The following is a 19,667-nucleotide window of genomic DNA, read 5'->3' on the forward strand; positions in this document are numbered from 1 at the left end:
GGTTTTGGACAGCAAGATGGTTATATATTTATTTAGGGCATCTCTCTTTTCTCATTTTTTTCTTCAGCACAGCAACCTCTGATGTTTACCTCAGCCTCAGATGTTTACATATGAAAAGCTTCGTACTTGTGCAAAATCACCCTAAGACGATTTGATCCCTGAGTTCTTGTCCATCAACTAAGCTGAAGGCATGATGCCTGCGGCAGGAGAAGATAATCGACAAATATATTTTTCAACTTGCTTTTTGCTTGAATACAGGGCCTCAGATGCAGAGCCTAAGGGAAGAAGAAATTATACCAGAATTATCAGTGGCATTAGAGAAGGAGTCACATGAAGGAGATTGTATTGATTAGTAAGACAGCCTCATGTATTAACAATTGTAGAAATATATATGCTCACAAATATAAGATGCTTATATGCCTCTTGGACACTTTGGTGGCTGCATCTAGCATATTTACAGCTTGAAAGACAACTTTGTTAATAGAATGTCCTCATGGATTTTTGTCATTGGCTTTCTCCTGATTCCCAAACTTGTGGGTACTGATAGCATCGATGAGTGCTATTTTAAAGTCAAGGAAGATTATCACCATGAAGGCAATGTGGTGATTGGTGTATTTTTCCCCCTTAATATTTTCTACGCAGGCAAGAAATTTTCATATGTATATCTGCCACATTATTTGAAAGATTTCCAAATGCAGTAAGTGCTTTTATTCATGTATTCTGTTTGAATTCATAATTCTTTTGATGAATTAGATGTATGGATTCAAGCTTCCATTTTCCCTATATTTTTCATCATGACAAATTCCTTTTTGCAAGGACATGTTAACCTGTTTTTCTTTAACAGAATAAGGGAATATAAGAAATAAAATCATTACTGATTTTTGTTTTCAAACCTTATGTTTGTAATCTTGTGTGCTGCTTTTTCTATGTATTTACTGCCACAAGTTTTTGCAAATTTTCCATGTTATATATTTTCAGGAAGTATTGATTTCTCAGAGTTCGACTTAGTATTTAAGGACATTCTAAAAGGATAGATGTACTCCTGAAGGAAAGGTTGATGCCAATTAAAGCTTTGTCCCTTGAGTGCCTGATATGATGCTAGAGTGTCAAGACCTGCCTATGTTAAATGAAACTGCTTCAAGATCAGAGATATCAGATTTAGAATTTGGACACACTTCTTTACTTTCAAAACATCTCTGCCTGTGTCTGGTTGTCATATTATATTCTTTGTCTCCTAAATCTTTAAAGTCACACATGGTTACCATTTACAGATTTGATCATGAATTTCTAAAATTTTCAAATTTTCAATTATTTGTTCATATAAAACATTAATGATGGCCATATAGGGCTGCTTTTTAATAAGACAGGAAAAAATCTAGCAAGATTTGTGATAAGGAGATACTATTATTATTAATAATAAATTATTAAAAATATTACCATGAGAATCTCCTACAAAAGATTACCTAATATTTTCCATTCAGGGTACAGCACACAAAGGTGCATGCCCCTCAAATTTAAAGCCTTCTTTCACTCTTCTGGCTATGTCCTTTATTTCAATGGAAGGAAAGTACATACATGTTGTCTTTTTATTATAACGCATCATGATAGATTTTATATTAACCTTCTTTACTTCCTGGAAGCAATGTTTAATATTGATAATTCATTACATAGGTCAATGAAGGAAGAATTAGAAAACTTGTATTTTTACATTGTCAATGTAAGATACAAAAAGTAAGCCTTCAATGATTATGTGCATATTTTGCTAAATCTTATTATTTAATGGTGACTACATATTTGATGAAAGCTGATATTTTAATGACATGCTTCTAGTTTCATCTGTCACTACACTAGGTGTTAAGCCATACAACATGTTTTGTTCTGCATCAGGTCCTCTGTAACCTACAATTGCTCTTGGTACACCTAAATATCCATCCTCTGAACTTACCATTGACTTAATAAACATGCCATTCTAAGATGTGATTTAGAGCTCAGCAGCTCCAGAGCTCCTGAACTCCAAGTGATGAAATGGCTTCCAACCTTCAGCAAACATGCACATTACTCAGAAGGCTGAGTTGTGGAAAAGAATTTGCATATGTAAAAAGTGTTCAGTAGTTATGAATACAGTTTCTTTTAACCAGCACTAAAATTGAAAACGGATTTTTCTCACAGATGATGCATTGCAACCACAATTTACCCTCCCTCCATTCCTATCAGCTACTTCCCACTGCCTCCCTTCTCCCCACTCCAATCCACCACAATTTCCCTTCAGAAAGGAGATGGCTTCCAAGTGACAACCACCAAACATGACAAAACGAAACACAATAAGACAAGGAAAAAATTCTCTTATTAAGACTGGACCAGGCAACTCTATAGGAGAAAAAGAGTACTTATAGCAGGAAAAAGATTCAGAGACACACTTTATCCCACTGTGCAAGAAAAACACAAAGCTGACAGCCATAACATACAGGCAGAGGACCTGGTGCCAACACATGGAAGTCACTAACTTACAAGTTTAGAATATATGGTTCCATGTGTGCCCTGATTAATAGATAGAGTGGCACATATATCCTGGTATCCCCCATGCTCTTTTTCTCTACCAGTCTTCTTGTCTCCTTCTCAATGGGTTTCCTTGATCTCCGACAAGAGGGATTTGATAAAGACCTCCCTATAACTATCCTCAAAAAATTTCTTGATTTGGAACTCTGCATCCACTTCCTTCTGTTGCAGAGGCATCCTCACTGTTGACAACTGGACAAGTAACTGCTCTACTAGTAGAGCAGAAGCATCTCATTGATTTTTCCTGTCCTAGTTGGTTCTATCCTTCTCTCTGGACTACCCAGTTTCAGATTCCTAGTCATTCAGGCCGTATTGGTAATGAGTGGCTTCTTGTAGAAAGGGATGCAAGTTAAACCAGAAAACGGCTGTTCCCTCCCAGAAGATGTGCAACTTCTGCTCCAACATTTCCCAAGCATATCTTGCAGTCAGAAAATATTGTAGATCAAAGATTTTTTGGCTCTGTTGGCGTTTATGTTTCTCATTAGGTAGACAGTAAAGGACCTTCTCTCTCAACAAGGAGATTTGAACATAGAGGTAAAAGCTCCATTGAGGCAAACACATGACTGCTTTATGTTGAATGAACTCTGTGGATTTTTTCCTAGGCAATTAGGGCCCTACTGTCAGATTTTGGAGAGTCATCCTCTCTCCTAACCTCACCCTGGGTTGTTTGGGAATCACCACAGCATCAGTTGTTCCTACAAGTCGACCAAATGCAAAATGACAAAGAACTAGAATCTTTGCTTGGCTACAGGAGATGGCCATTTCATTCCCCATATCATTTGTTACTAGAATTTCCCACTAAAGTACTCCTCACAGATTCCAGAAAGTATCCACAGTACTAGGTTTCCAAAGATTGCCCCAAGTGACCCCCAATTCTATCTGTCTCATCCTCCACTTACTCTCTCCATCCCTTCACTCCATCGTGATCCTTTCCACTCCTATACCCACATGTCCAAAATCAGATCTCAAATCTATTCTATTACCCTTTAATTATTTATTTTTTTATTTTGATGCCAGTTCCTTGTGTTCTTTATATATATTTGGATAAAAGACCTCTATGAGAAGTGGAATTGGCAAAAACCATCTTTTCCAAATTCTGTAGTCTACTATTTTGTCATATTGAATTTGTCCTTTACCTTACAGAAGCTTATAAGATTCTCAGGTTTCTTTTTTTATAACTATTTGTCACAGTGCCTTTGCTATTGGTGTTCTTTTTGGGAAGTTGTCTCCTGTGTCAATGCATTCAAGGTAATTCCCCACTTTCTCTTCTATTGGGTAAATTGTGCTTAATTTTATTTTGTAAGTTTTTATCCACTTGGAGTTCTATTTTGTTGAGTGTCTTAAATATGAAACTTCTTTGTATTCTTCTACATTCAGACATCCAGTTTGATTTGCACCATTTTTGAAGATGCTTTCTTTATTTTAGTGTGCATTTCTTTCGTGTGTGGGTTTATTTCTGGGTGTTCAGTTTATTTTCATTGATGAACATATATGTGTTTATGCCAATGTCATGCAGGGTTTATTTATTACTCTTTCTCTGTAGTGCAATTTAATTGAGGGAGGGAAAACACCTCCAGTAGCTTCTTTTTATTTACCTCTCTTGAGCATATTTTGTTTTCCATATGAAATTCAGTGCTGTACTATAAATGTCTGAAAAAATGTTGTGGAATTTTGATGGGGGTTACATTCAATATGAATATTGCTTTTGGTATAATGGCCATTTTAAGTATGTTCATCCTACTTATCCATAACCATGGGTGAATTCATCATTTCCTGATATCATCTTCAATTTCTGTATTCAAAGTCTTGAGGTTTTCATAATGCCTTTCTTTCACTTACTTGGTTTAGGTTATTCTGAAATTTATGCTACTTATGGCTATTGCAAAGGGTGTTGGTACTCTGGTTTCTTTCTCAGTTCCTTTGTCAATTTTGTTTTGCATTGGTGGTATCATAGTGAGCATAGATGCCTTCCTTTAGTCAAAATTTTTTTACATGAGGGCTACTGAATTTTTTTGGTTAAGGTTATATCCAGTCCATTTTTGAAGGTGTTTATCAGTTGTAGGTGTTTTCCTTGTGGATTTTTAGGTCACTTGTGTAGAGTATCATAGTATCTTTAAATAATGGTACATTGATTTCTTCCTGTCCAATTTCTATTTCCTCAATTGCCTTCAGTTGTGTTAATGCTCCTACTAGAACTGGGTAAACTTTCCTGTTTCTCAATTTAGTGGAATTCATTTGAGTTTCTCCTGGTTTAATTTTATGTATACAACTACTTGTAAATTTCCTTTCTTATGATAGGTATGTTTTTTATTTCGTTAATATCTCCAAGACTTCCATTATGAATGTGTGTTGGGTTTTGTGAAAGAGTTATACATCATGTACTGAGATGGTCTTGAGGGTTTTTTTACTCAGTTGTATATATAGTGGATTACAATTTACTGATTTTTATATGTTGAGCCACCCATTCATTTCTAGGATGCAGCCTACTTGATCAGTCAGATGGTATTTTTCATGGCTTCTTGGATTCAGGTTTTGCATTAATGTTCCTGACAGAAACTGGTCTCTAATTATCTTTTTTTGTTGAACCATTGTATGGGTTTGGTATCAGGGTGACTGTGGCCTCTTAAAATGAATTTGTCAATTTTCCTCCTGTTTACATTTTGTGGAATAATTTTAGGAGTGCTGCTATTAGGTCTTCTCTGTGAACCTGGTAGATTTCTGTAGTTAAATTATCTGGGCCTGCTCCCCCCTACTGTGGGGACTTATAATACTGTTTATTTTACCTCAAAGAAAATATGTGTATAAAAATTGTCAGTTTGATCTTTATTTAACCTTGATAAACATTACCTGTGACAGTTTTCAAGAAAATTACCCTTTTTATAGATTTTCCAGTTTTTGTGTTGACATGCTTTTAAAGTATGTCTTTAGACTTTGTTTTTTCTCAAAGTTTGTTGTTATGTCCCACTTTTTGTTTCTGATTTTGTTAAGTTGGATACTTATTCTCTTAATTCCTATAAAGGTGTGTCTACCTTTTCTCAAAGAAAAATCTTTAGTTCAATGATTCTCTAGTTCAATAATAGTTACATTATTCTCTTTGTTTATGTTTTATTGATTGTATGCTGAAGTTTGATTATTCCTTGCAGTCTACTCTTCTTGGGTGTGCTTACTTATTTTGTTTTCTAGAGATTTCAGGTATGCTATGAGGTTGCCAGCATGAGAGAACTCCTTTTATATGTAAGGATTTAGAGCTATGATCTTTCCTATTTTTACATATTTCACTGTGTACCATATTTTGTGTATACTTTGTACTCCTTTTCATTGACTTTTAGAATGTCTTTAATTTCTTCCTTTCTGTCATAACATATTTCTTTTCTTTAAAGAATTGTTCAGCATCCATTTCTTTATAAGCTTTCTGTTGTTGCTCATATCCAACTTTAATTCATTTTGGTCAGATAGAACTCAGGAAGTAGTTTCAATTTTCTTGTATTAATTGAGACTTGCTTTGTGTGTGAATATGTGGACAATTTTAGAGAAAGCTCTGTGAGATGCTTAGAAAAATTATATTCTTTTGTGTTTTGGTAAAATGTTCTGTAATTAGATGTTAGGCTAATTTGGTTTCTAACATCTGTTAGTTCTAGCATTTCTTTGTTTTTTTTATCTGGATGACTTCTAAGTTAGTGATAGTGGGGTATTGAAATTTCCCATTATCAGGATATGAGAGTCATTATTTGATTTTATATGGAGTAGTGTTATTTTTTACGAAAGTATAGGATATTTTGGGGGGCATAGATATTAAGAATTGAAATGTCATCTTGGAATTTTCTTTTGATATATATAGTGTTCCTATCTCATTGATTAATCTTAGTTTGGAGTCTATTTTGGTAGATATTAAAATGGTCACACCATCTTGCTTCTTAGCTTCACTGCTGTACCGCCTTTCAAGCATTTACCTGGAGGTAAGATCTATTTTTGATGTTGAAGTGTGATTCAGTATCAGAAGAATGATGGGTTCTGTTTTTGGATCCATTGTGCCGTTCTGTTTCTTTCGTTTGGAGAATTGAGACCATTGACACAGTCAGATGATAAAGGCCAATGATTGTTAATCCCAGTTATTTTGTTCTTGTTTTTAGTTTTGGTGGTGTTAGTGTGCGTGTGTGCACACGCATGTGTGTGTTTGGGGTTCCTTTATTAATCTTTTAAAGTGTGTGATTTTTTATTTCCTGTAGTGAAATACATGTGTGCATTGCATCTCTTCAGATTAGTGATTTCTTTCTAGCACATTCAGTATGGTGAGATCATTGTGTGTGTGTGTGTGTGTGTGTGTGTGTGTGTGTGTGTGTGTGTGTGTGTGTGTGTGTGTGTTTTAAATTTGGCTTTATATGGAATATCATATTTTCCTTGTATGATTATTGACATTTACTGTATATAGTTATCTGTGCTGGTATCAGTAGTCTCTTGAATTTTGTAAGACACCTGTCCAAGTTCTTCTATCTTTTGGATTCCTCATTGTGAAAAAGCTATAATTCTAAAAGATGTTCCTTTGTATGCTACTTCTTAGTTTTCCAAGAAAACTTCTTATATTATGTTTTTGTATCATACATTTAGTGTTTTTCTGATTGCGTCATAAGGGACTTTCTTTTCTTATCCCATCTCTTGTGTTATCTAAAATTCCTGTACATTACTAAGATTCTCCTTTTTTAGGTTAGGAAAATTTTCTTACTTTGTTGAATATATTGTCTCTGCCTTTCAGCTGGGATTCTTCTTCCTCCCCTATTCCTATATTATTTAGGTTTGCTTTTAGTGTCCCAGATTTCCTGGATGTCACATCTTTCTCTTGACTGATTTGTCTATTCCTTCTATTGTACCTTTAATGGCTGCGGTTCTGTCTTTTATATCTCATATTCTGTTGGTGAAGCTTATCTCTGTGTTTCACCCCTTTAATTCCTACATTTTTCATATGTAGATTTTCTTCACTGTGTGTTTTCTTTTACACTGTATATCCAATTTCATGTATTGAACAATTCTACCTGTTTCCTTCAAGTGTTCAACTGTTTTTTTTTCTTGGCTTTAAATAAAGAATATATAGATTACTCAGTGTTCGTTTACATGGTTTTTAAAAGTGATTTACTCATTTCCTCTTCAAAGGCTGCTCTCATCATCATATAGTTAGTTTTAAGGACTTTTTCTTGTTCTTAAGCTAAGTTGAATTAGTCAGGGCCTGCTGTAGGATGGTAAATTGTTGCTGCTCAAAACATACCTCCCTGGCTATTGTCAATTGTATTCTGACACTGGTGTCTATGCACTTCCAAGTGCTGATTTCTGTGTTTGTCTTATTAAAGTTGTTTTTTCTTTATTGGTTTATGTTTCATCTCTGTATGTTCAGACAATGTGTTGGGAATGTGATGCCTGTTTTACTTGCCTACTGACCTGTAGTTAGAGGTTATACTTCTTTAGCAAATTTTCAGATATTATTTCTCCTCTAGACTTAATGGCTTCACCAGTCACAGGTAGCTGTCTAAATATAAAGTTCCAGGCATATTATTCTTACTGTGAAGCAGCTTTTGAAAAATTAATCTTTGTTGATTATCCCAGGCCATAAGTGATATTATTGCATCTTTCAGAATATCTCATCATGTTTTTCTTTTAGTAGATTATTTGTCTTACAACTAGATAAAACTCTTACTTGCTTTTCTGCATAATTCTTTGTGAAACTATTAGAGCTCCTCCTGTGTGAGTAGGTTCAATGACAAATAGTTATTGATTCATCTACATCCTAATTTTGAAGGATGTGTTGTCTTTAGCAACTGATCCTTATGTTCTTTTTCTGAAAACCACTAAGGCACGTGTTAATAGACTCATTTTGGAGGGTGATGTGTCTTGAACTCCCTTAGGCAACAACTAAAATAGAAGTTGCCCATGCCTGTCTTTAGTTTGCTTGGTTTCTTAAAGCAGTCTTTTCTAAATTGGAAACTTTGACATTAAGTAAAGAACGCGTCAGAATGCAAAATGTTTCAGATACTATTAAGATTTCCTGAGTGCAGAATCATGGAATCTACATGAGTGTTTATGTAATTCAGTGAATATGTGCTGTAATGGGGAACAATACACAAGAGGGAGAACACTATATTGAGCCTGCTGAAATAACTTGGAAATTTATGAATGTGCTGAAGGTTGTACCTTGTCTTGAACACATAATATTTAAAATTCTAGTACTTTCATACACTGTGAGATAGATATGCACATAAATGACACATAAATATTTTCAAATTGAACAAAAATAGTATATTCAACATAAAACCACTCTATCTCTAAGGGATTAAATTAACTTTGCACCTATTTATTAGGATATTTTCTTAAGAAATTGATAGCCTTATCAAAGCATATGGGCCTATTATAAGTACAGAATCTAAAAGACCAAATCAATGAGGCAATACATGTATTATTTTGTGGGCATCTTTTTCATATCCATAGAAAAATTTTAGTGTATCAAACATAGAAGAATATATAGAGACTTGTCTTGGAACTGTCAAAGTTTAGAGACCTACATACAGGAACTTATTTCATACTAACAGATAATATGTTCATCTGAATTCCAATCACTTGAAGAAATAGATTAACTATGGATTTTAGGTAAATATTATCATTTGAACTGGAAAAGATGTTTAATTATACCTGTAGATACATATAGCCTATTCACTCTTGTGTATTTTCATGTTATATATGCAGGTATAATTTTAGGAACTACAAGTTTCTTCTGACTCTAGTTTTTGCTGTTGAGGAGATCAACAAAAATCCGTACCTTCTACCAAACATATCTCTGGGGTTTGATTTCTATAATATCCCATACATGGATATTCAAATTCTTATGAATGCTGCTATTTGGCTCACAGGACTCAACAATCCCCTCTCTAATTATAACTGTATAAAGGAGAAAAAGGCAGCTGCTGTGCTCACAGGAATATCATGGACAACATCTGCCCACATAGGGACACTCCTGCATCTCTACAAATTCCCACAGGTGAGTTATGATGTGGAAAATGACAGCTATATCTCTGTTTAGGACATTACAGGCATCTTTGAAGGAATTAAAGGGACACTTGGATTATACATCAATTTGAGGAAGGTGTTCAGATACTTGTTGATGAACCCATATCCATATGGCTTGGAACAGAAAGGAAGAAGATTATAGAGCAGACAAGATGTGTTATTAAAACTGGAAAACTCAGCCAGAAAGATTTGTCTTTCAAATCCAGATGGACATAATTTCAAACTGATTAATTTTCACTTGTTGGTTTTCATTGAGATTGTTTGATGCCAGTGTTCTTTCCCTTGCTTCCTATTCTATTTTCTTTCTTTTTTATTTGATTTAAGTTAGTAATAATCATATTTTACAAATGAATCCCAGTTCCCTCTCCTTCCCATCCTGCCATGAGTACATCGCCACATCCCAGTCCTCATCCACACCCCAGGGAGAGTGAGAACTTCCATAGGAGATCATCAAAGTCTGTCACATCATCTTGTGCATGGCCTAAGCAGTTCCCTGTGTATCTAGGATGAGGGAGTATGCCTCTATGGGTGAATGGGCTCCCAGAGTCTATTTGTGCACTAGGGTTAAATACTGTTTCAACTGTCAGATACACCATAGACTGCCCAGGCCTCTTTTCACCCATGTTCAGGTGGCCTGGTTTGGTCCTATGCTGGTTCCCCAGCTGTGTTTCTGGTGTCTATGAGCTCCCATGTGCTTAGGTCAGCTGTTTTGTGGATTTCCACATCATATTCTGGTTCCCTGTGCTCATCACTCTTCTTTTTCTATAACTGGATTCCAGGGATTCTGGTCAGTGCTTAGCTGTGGATCTCTGCTTCTACTTACATCAATTACTGGATGAAGGCTCTTGGATGGCATTTAAGGTAGTCATCCATCTCATTTCAGGGGAAGGGTATTTAAGATAACCTCTCACTATAGCTTAGATTCTTAGTTGGCGTCATTCTTGTGGATCTCTGAACATTTTCCTAGTGCCAGTTTTCTCTTCCAACCTATAATGACTATTTGTTTTAAGGTATCTCTTCACTGCTTCTCCTCTATTATTCCCCCAACTCAAGCTTCCTGATCACTCCTGTTTTCCCACACCTTATTCTCTCCTTTTTCTCCTACCTCCCTTTTTCCTCCCCCATGTTCCCATTTTTTTCAGAAATCTTGTCCCTTTTCCATTCTCCAGAGGACCATGTATATCTCCCTTGGTGCCCTCCTTGTTTCATAGCTTCTCTGAAGGTGTGGATTGTAGGCTGGTAACTATTTGTTTTATATCTGATAACCTATTCTGTTTTCTTTTCAGATTACTTTTGGGCCTTTTGATCCTACCTTGAATGATCCAGGTCAGTTTTCTTCTGTGTACCAGATGGCTTCCAAAGACACATTTCTGTCTTATGCCATTGTCTCTTTGATGGTTCATTTCCACTGGAACTGGGTTGGTCTGGTCCTCCCAGATAACCATAAAGGGACAAATTTTCTATCAGATTTAAGAGACAAGTTTGAGAGTAGTGGAGTATGCATGGCATTTGTAGAGATGATCCCAGGCACCTGGACTTCATTTTCCAAAAATTTTTTTAAAACTCTAGGGAAGATACAAGAATCATTGGCCAATGTAATCATTATTTATGGTGATACAGATTCTCTACAAGGTTTAATGCGAAATCTAGGGCAACAGTATTTGACACAGAGAGTCTGGGTTATGAACTCTCAGTGGGATGCTACACACCATGCTGAATATTTCATGCTAGACACTTTCCATGGGAGTCTCACTTTTGAACACCAACATGAGGAAATGATTGAGTTCACAAATTTTATTAGAGGAGTTAATCCATATAAATACCCAGAAGACAATTACCTTCCTAAATTGTGGCATTTGTTCTTTAAATGTCAATTTTCTAAGCTCAATTGTCAACTTTTAGAGATCTGCCAACCCAATGCTTCCTTGGAATTCTTGCCTAGACACATTTTTAACACAGCCATGAATGAAGAGAGTTATAATATATACAAAGCTGTGTATGCTGTGGCACACAGTCTTCACAAGATGAGTCTTCAGCAAGTACAATTGCAGCTACAAGCAAATGGGAAGACAATGGAGTTTTTCCCATGGCAGGTAAGATCCATTCCATTGCACTGGAATACCAGCAACAGAACAGTTTGAGCATGCACTGAGGCATCAATTTCCCTATTGTGGATTTCATATATTGTGTTATAAACCACAGGGGGGTCTCTAAATTTTCATGATCCAAGTGACTTGTAAATTACTTTTTAATATATTTTCTATTTAATTTAGAAATGATCTTATTTACATATAGATCCCAGTTGCTTCTGGATACCATCCTCCAACCAACTCTCCCATCCCACCCCCATCCACTCCAGAGGAAGTATGAGGCCTTAAATTGGGGATAATCAAAGTCTGTCCTATCTTTTGAGTCAAGGCCTAGGCCCTCCCCCATCTATCTAAAGGATGGGCTCCCAAATTACATTCCTGCACTGGGTTTAAATACTGGTTCCACCACCAGAAGCCTATAGATTGCACAGGCATCCTAACTGTCACCCACATTCAGGGGGCCTGTTTTGGTCCTATAGCAGTTCCCCAGTTCTCTGCCTGGGATCCATGAGCTCCCACCTGGTCAGGTCGGTTGTTTCTGTGTGTTTCCACAGCACTGTCTTCACTCCTTTGCTCATCACTTCCCCCTCTCTACAGTTGGATTCCAAGAATTCAGCTCAGTGCTTAGCTATAGATCTCTGTCTCAGTTTCCATCAGCTACTAGGTGAAGTTTATAGTATAGCAATTAATGTAGACATCAACCTCCTATAGGGGAACAGTATTTTTAATTTTTTTATTTAAACTAGAAACATGAATGCTTCACATGTCAATCCCAGGTCTCTCTCCCACCCCTCCTCCCTACTCCCTCCACCAGCCCCTGCAGCCCCCATCCAATCAACACATCAATCCCCAGGGAGGGTGAGGCCCTCCTTGGGGGTATCTCCAAAGTCTGTCATTTCATCCAGGGCAGGACCTAGGCCATTCCCCATGTGTCCAGGCTGAGAGAGCATCACTCTATTTGGAATTGGCTCCAAAAGATCATTCATAAACCATGATAAACAATGATCTACTACCCAAGGCCCCAGTGATTTTTGTGGCCCTCTCCCTGGCACTACATTTATGGAGTCTGGATAAGTCCCCTGTTGGTCTCTTAGCCATCAGTCTGGGATTCAAGAGCTAGGGGAACAGCATTTAAGGTAGACTCTCCATCATTGCTTAGATTCATAGTTGGGGTCATCCTTGTTAATTCCTGAACAATTCCCTAGTGGCAGATTTCTCTTTAAACCTACAATAGTTTCCTCTATTGAGGTGTCTCTTTGACTGCTCTCTATTCTTTCCTCAAATCAATCTTTCTGATCCCTCATGTTCCCCCACTCTTCTCCACTACTGTTTTTCCTACCTCCTTCTCCCTCTCCCTTCCCCATGCTCCCAATTTTAGTTTTCTTTACCCTTCTTTCTCCAGGGGACCATATGTGTTTCCCTTAGGGTCATCCTCCTTTCCTACCTTCTCTAGAGGTGTGCATTTTAGGCTGGTAATCCTTTTCTCTATGGCTAATAGCCATATATAAGTAAGTACATACCATATTTTTCTTTCTGTGACTGGGTTACCTCACTCAAGTTGTTTTATTCTAGTTCCTTCCATGTGCCTGACAATTTGAAGATTCCATTACCCCCCTGCACTGATTAGTAATCCACTGTGTAAATATACCACCATTTCTTTATCCTTTATTCAGTTGAGGGACATCTATGTTGCTTCCAGGTTCTGGCAATTAGAAATAATGCTGCTATGAACATAACTGAGCAGATGTCCTTGTGGTATGCATGTTCATTTTTGGGCATATGCCCAAAAGTGGAATTGCTGGACCTTCAGGTAGACTGATTCCAAATTTCTGCAGGAACCACCATACTGTTCTACGACCTAGCTGTATCAGTTTTCACTCCCACCAGCAATGGAGGAGTATTTCTCTTTCTCCACATCCTTTCCAGCATAAAGTGACATTGGTGTAAGATGGCACCTCAGTGTTGTTTGATTTGCATTTCCCTGGGAGCTAAGGATGTTGAGCAATTTCTTAGGTATCATTCAGCCATTTAAATTCCTCTATTGAAAATTATCTGTTTATTTTTGTACCCCATTTTTTAATTAGATTATTTGTTGTTTTGGTGATTAGAATCTAGGAAAAGTGGAATCCCACTAGCACAGCTAACATCCATCAACCTCATTGATAGATATGTTACAGTTATGTTTGAAATCAGAGATTGAAACCAAGGAGAGAAACTCTAAAATGAAGTTCTGTTCTAATTCTTGGGTGCAGATTAATGCAGTTCATCCCTTTCAGCTTCACCATTTTCTGAGGAAGATTATTGTGGAACATAATATGGATTTAGATGGGAAACACAAGTCAGATGCTGAGTATGACATTCTCAACTTTTGGAATTTTCCCAAGGGTCTTGGATTAAAGGTGAAAATAGGAAGCTTTTCCCCAAATACTTCCAAACATCAACAGTTGTCTCTACATGAGCAGATGATACAATGGCCAGAAAAATTTTCAGAGGTGAGTTGTTTTTTAGCACAATGCTTTCAACTTATTATACCAAGAATATATTTCTCATTGTCATGATCAAATTTTTCCACACTCAAGGCCTATTACTATAAAATTATCTGTAGGAAATAGCAAAAAAGGCACTACCAATAGTTTGTTTTCTCATTCCTTGATTCTGGTGAACAAAAATATTTCACTTTAATTCTGAATGTTAATATTTGTGTGTGGATGACTTCTTCTCAAATAGACATTTCATACATCTGTTAAGAGGGAATCTCAATGCCTAAAATATCTCACTATCCAGTGTCTCACTGAAAATATCTGTTTAGTGATTGCCATTGTATGGAGTAGTTATAATTTTTGGTGTGATTAAACACCATGACAGAACATGACTTGGAATAACTTATTATCAATTTATGGTTCTGATAGTATGAGAATGCATTATACCCACAAGGCATAATCCCAAGTGTCAGCAATGGAACAAGGATTAGGAATGTAATAGAAAATGTCTCCATTTATACACCAGTACTGGCAAAAGAAAAGTGTAATTGAGGGAAGGTTTATAAATGTTATAATGGCCACTTCATTAGCCTATTTCTTCAGTGTGTCTATATCTAATATATTTTAAGTAATTCTGCATTTATTGACAACAATGGTTAAATTAGATTTTAAGTATCAGTGACTGAGGAACATATTTTTACCAAAGCACCCCAAGTGTGTCTATCAGAATTCATCCACTTTCTGCAAAAATTTAACAAAATTATTTTGATTCTGTGCATAGATGCTTCAACTTCAAACAGTTATCCTTTTCTATTTAGGCCCCTGGAAGTGGAGAATATAATGGTGTGTGTGTGTGTGTGTGTGTGTGTGTGTGTGTGTGTGTGTGAAACTTTTGTAATTCATGTAATTAAAATTACTAAGAAATATTTCTTTTGGATGACGTTGAAGGCAGAGTTCATTATCTTTGGAAGTGCAAGGCTGTAGGAGCATTAGATGACTGACAAAAATCACATTCATAGCCAAGATGTAGAGAGGAATAAATGCTAGTACTCATATTTGCTACTTATTACTGATTATGAACTATAGTCAATGAAGTGGTGATATTCAATTCCAGAGTGTCTCTTTCACCAAAGCCAATTTTTTAATAAAACCCCTCAAAAGGATTTTTCCATGATTATTTTAAATCCTATGATATTAACAATTAAAACACACAATTACTGTGGAGGTAAAAGCAGCTAACCAAATAGTAAATATAGATACAGGGTTGATTTAAAGGTACTTCCTGCTTTTCTAATGCATGTACCCAGTGGCCCAAAATCCTTATATTTGTTTTTATGCCATTAAGGTTTCAACCTCTCTAACACTATGATAATCTGTTCATCAATCTGTAAACACATTAGATTTTTAATGGGATCAGCATTTCAAAATTATATTCTTCATTTGTAGGAATAATTCTAAGTAAATTCCTTATACTATATACAAAACATTATATGTATAGGTTCATTATGAAATCAAAAGCATTTGAAAACCTTTTCTTTGTTCTTTCCAGATTCCTCCTTCTGTGTGCAATGATAGATGTGGTCCTGGATTCAGAAAAGTTTCACTGGAAGGCAAGGCTGTCTGCTGCTATGATTGCACTCCTTGTCCAGACAATGAGATTTCCAATGAGACGGGTAAATGTGGGCTTACAGAAAACTTTAAAATTCTGGTAGAATTCTTAAAGGAAACCATCTGGCACTGGGATGTTTTTGTTAGGGAGACATTTAATGAATGTATTTTCTATTTTTCTAACATGTTAAAATTCTGTTTAAATTGTTTATGCTCTCTGTTTTTAATTTTGATATGCGTATGTATCAAGAAAGTTGTTAATTTCCTTTAATTTTTCTCTATTGTGTCTTTACAGATTTTTGAAGTTTGACCTAATGTTTCTCATTATTACTCAGATTCTGTTGCTATACCCCCTTTCATTTCTGATTTTGTTAGCTTGGATTTTCTCTCCTTCACTGCCTTTTGATTGATTTGAATAAGGGTTGGTCTATTTTGTTGATTTTCTTAAAGAACCAACACTTGGTTTCATGGATTGTTAGTGTTGTCATGTTTTAATTTTATTGATCTCAGTCTTGAGTTTGATTTTTTTTAAGTCTACTCTTCCTGGATGAGTTTGCTTATTGTTTTTTTTTTTCTTGAGATTTCTGTTGTGCTATTAAGACACTTGTGTTAAATTTCTTCAATTTTTTTTACGAGGCAGGGTTTCTCTGTATTGTTTTGGAGGCTATCGGTCCAACCTGGCATCGATCTCACAGAGATCCTCCTAGCTCTGCCTCCCGAGTGATGGGATTAAAGGCGTGTGCCACCACCGCCCGTAAATTTCTTCAGATTTTTTATTTAGGCAATTGGTGTTATAAACATTCCTGATAGCATTGCTGTCATTGTGTCTCCAATGTTTTTGGTGGGTTCATTTTCATTGAAGACTCTTAATTTCTTAATTTTAAGTTCTTTTATTTGTTTTATCCCAGTCAAGAGTTGTTCAGTTTCATGATTTTTTAAACTTTCTCTGTAGTTTGTGTTGTTAAATTCCAAATCTGATGCACGTGGTTGTTCCAATCGATTGGAGGTTATTCCAGTTTTTTTGATTTATTAACATTTACTCTATGATGAACAGGAGGTCATTTGTATTCCCTTCCTTGGGATTTTCTAGTGTGAGATTATTGAAAGTAGTCTGGGCTGGCATTCTTGGTCCCTTAGTTCTAGTATAACATCTTCCCAGGATTTTCTGGTTTTTATAGTCACTATTGAGAATTCAAGTGTAATTTGAATAGTCTATGTTTATATGATCTTGATCTTTTTTCCTTTGCAGCACTTAAATTCTTTCTTTATGTTTTGTGTTTTGATTATTATATGGCAAGGAAACTGTTTACTTGGTCCAGCCTATTTGGTATTCTCTAAGCTTCTTTAGGTTAGGTAAGTTTTTGTCTATAACAGTGTTGAATAGGTTTTCTGTGCTTTTGAACTGGGATTCTTCTCCTTCCTCTATCCCTGTATTTCTTATGTTCTGTTTCTTTATGGTTTCCCAGATTTCCTGGAGTTTTTGTGTTAGCAATTTTTTAAAATTTAACATTATCCTTGATTGATGAATCTATTTCCTTTATTGTATGTTCATTGCCTGAGATTCTACCTTCCATCTGTTGTCCTCTGTTGATGCTTGCATCTCAAGTACCTGTTCGCTCCCCCAGTTTTTCCATTCCCAGAATCACCTCAGTTTGTGTTTTATTTATTGTTTATATATTTTGTTTCAAGGATCAAACTATTTACTTCGTCTATTTGTGTTTTCTTGGCTTTCTTTGCTTTATTTAATGGATTTATTGATTTCTTCCAAGTTTTTGGTTTTTTCCTCAACATCATTAAGGCAATTTTTAATTTCCTATTTAAGAGCATCTATAAACTTCATGCAGTAAATTTATGTTAATTTTCTTGTGTTTCACCTTGGTTGGAATGCTCAAGATTTGCTGTTATAGGATGTTTGGGTTCTGGTGATGATATATATAATATCATCATATATATATAGCTATTTTATTTTTGGATGTATGCTTACATGGGCATTTATTCAACTTTGCTTTATCTAATACAGCTTGTACCTGTGCAGTCTATTGTTTCTCACACTAGTGTGATTTGTGCCTGTGCCTAATGTAGTCTGCTATGCTTGTGTGGAAGAACTGGCCTTGGGGAGACTTTAAAGGTGGTTGAAGTGGAGAGGATCAGTTCGTATTGGTAGGACAGTATCCATTGAGTGGCAGTGGTGGAGGCACAGATTCTAGAGAGGGTGATCATCTGCTCACAGACTTGTGGGGGACACATGAATTTAGTATCTAAGAAATAAAAAAATTCTTTAACTAAAATTTGACACCTATAGCTCAATGTGCATGTATTCTAATTTCACAAATTTACAAAAAAAGAGTAGGTAAAAATCTGTCATTAAAGACCTAAAAGTATTTTCATAATTCAATTTATGTGGAAAGGAATGCTTTCCACCAAACATGATGACAAAAATTTCAGCAGAGCACTAATTTCTTTGTCTCAAATGAAAAAAAGGAAGACAATGTAAATAACAGTCTAATGAGCAGTCAATAGGAAAAATAATTTAAAGAAGGAAAACATCATCATAAACTCACAATGACTTCTTTCCCTCCAGATGTGGATCAGTGTATAAAGTGTCCAGAAAATCATTTTGCCAATAGAGAGAAGAACCACTGTCTCCACAAAGTTGACAGTTTTCTAGCACATGAACACCCCCTGGGGATGATTCTCACCAGTATAGCCCTGTGCTTCTCAGCACTCACAGTTGTGGTTCTTGGAGTCTTTATAAAGCACAAAGATACTCCCATTGTGAAGGCAAACAACCGGTCCCTCAGTTACATCTTGCTGATGGCACTCACCATCTGTTTCCTCTGTTCTTTGCTCTTCATTGGCCGTCCCAACACTGTTACCTGTATCCTTCAGCAGATCACATTTGGAGGCGTATTCACTGTGGTCCTTGCCACTGTCTTAGCCAAAGCTATTACTGTGGTTATTGCCTTCAAGGTCACATTTCCAGGGAGAGTGGTGAGGTGGTTAATATTATCAAGAGCCCTAAACTTTATCATTCCCCTCTGTTCCCTCATCCAATTTATTCTCTTTGGAATATGGCTAGGAACCTCTCCACCTTTCATTCACCAAGATGCTCATACTGAATATGGATATATCATCATTGTGTGCAACAAGGGTTCAGATGTTGCTTTCCATTGTGTTCTGGGATATCTCTGCTCCTTGGCACTAGGGAGTTACATCATGGCCTTCATGTCCAGAAATCTGCCTGATACTTTCAACGAAGCAAAATTCTTGTCATTCAGCATGCTGGTGTTCTTCTGTGTTTGGGTCACCTTCCTCCCTGTGTACCACAGCACAAAGGGGAAGGTCATGGTGGCTATGGAAGTCTTCTCTATCTTGGCTTCCAGTGCAGCAATTCTTGGCTTCATCTTTGCCCCAAAGTGCTACATTATTTTGTTAAAACCAGATAAAAACTCTCTTCATTATATGAGGGAGAGAAAACATTTGAGAAGAAAGAAGCCTTTCAAAACCTAATTCAAATATACCCTTATTTTATCTTTTAAAATATTAAGTACATATATTCAATCCAGTAAAACAGCATACTTATTTTGTAATATACAATTAATGTATTCAAATGAGAAATCCATGTGCAGCTTCTTAAGGGGTATCAAGGATTTACTAAGATATGAAGGGGGAAAATACACTCATGAATACAGGGTATTGTAAATTAGTTGCTGAATCCTTGTGAAGCTGGCCACCAATCATGCACTCTTTCACAATGCCTAACTAGCTCATCACCATCCAAGGGAGAGCATTCATTCTTCCTCCTTCCTTATATGGGGTCAAATAGGTGGGTAAGAAGCATTGCCTCTATTGGTCCAGGTTGTCCAAGGTCATGGGAAGAGCAAAT

General features: G+C 36.2%; 2 protein-coding genes across 2 annotated transcripts in view; both read left to right on the forward strand.

Moving 5' to 3' along the window:
- Positions 1-19,667, forward strand: part of LOC101844785 (zinc finger protein 54-like) — a 1,121,204-nt gene that overhangs the window by 541,192 nt on the left and 560,345 nt on the right. The window lies entirely within an intron of this gene.
- LOC101840239 (vomeronasal type-2 receptor 116-like) lies at positions 486-19,291 on the forward strand. Its single transcript, XM_040733899.1, has 6 exons — positions 486-697; positions 9,283-9,574; positions 10,890-11,696; positions 13,970-14,185; positions 15,723-15,846; positions 18,363-19,291. The coding sequence occupies exons 1-6, from the start codon at positions 486-488 to the stop codon at positions 19,289-19,291; spliced, it is 2,580 nt and encodes an 859-aa protein (XP_040589833.1).

The sequence above is a fragment of the Mesocricetus auratus genome, unplaced genomic scaffold (genome assembly GCF_017639785.1).
Source record: "Mesocricetus auratus isolate SY011 unplaced genomic scaffold, BCM_Maur_2.0 Super-Scaffold_100037, whole genome shotgun sequence".
Taxonomy (NCBI): domain Eukaryota; kingdom Metazoa; phylum Chordata; class Mammalia; order Rodentia; family Cricetidae; genus Mesocricetus; species Mesocricetus auratus.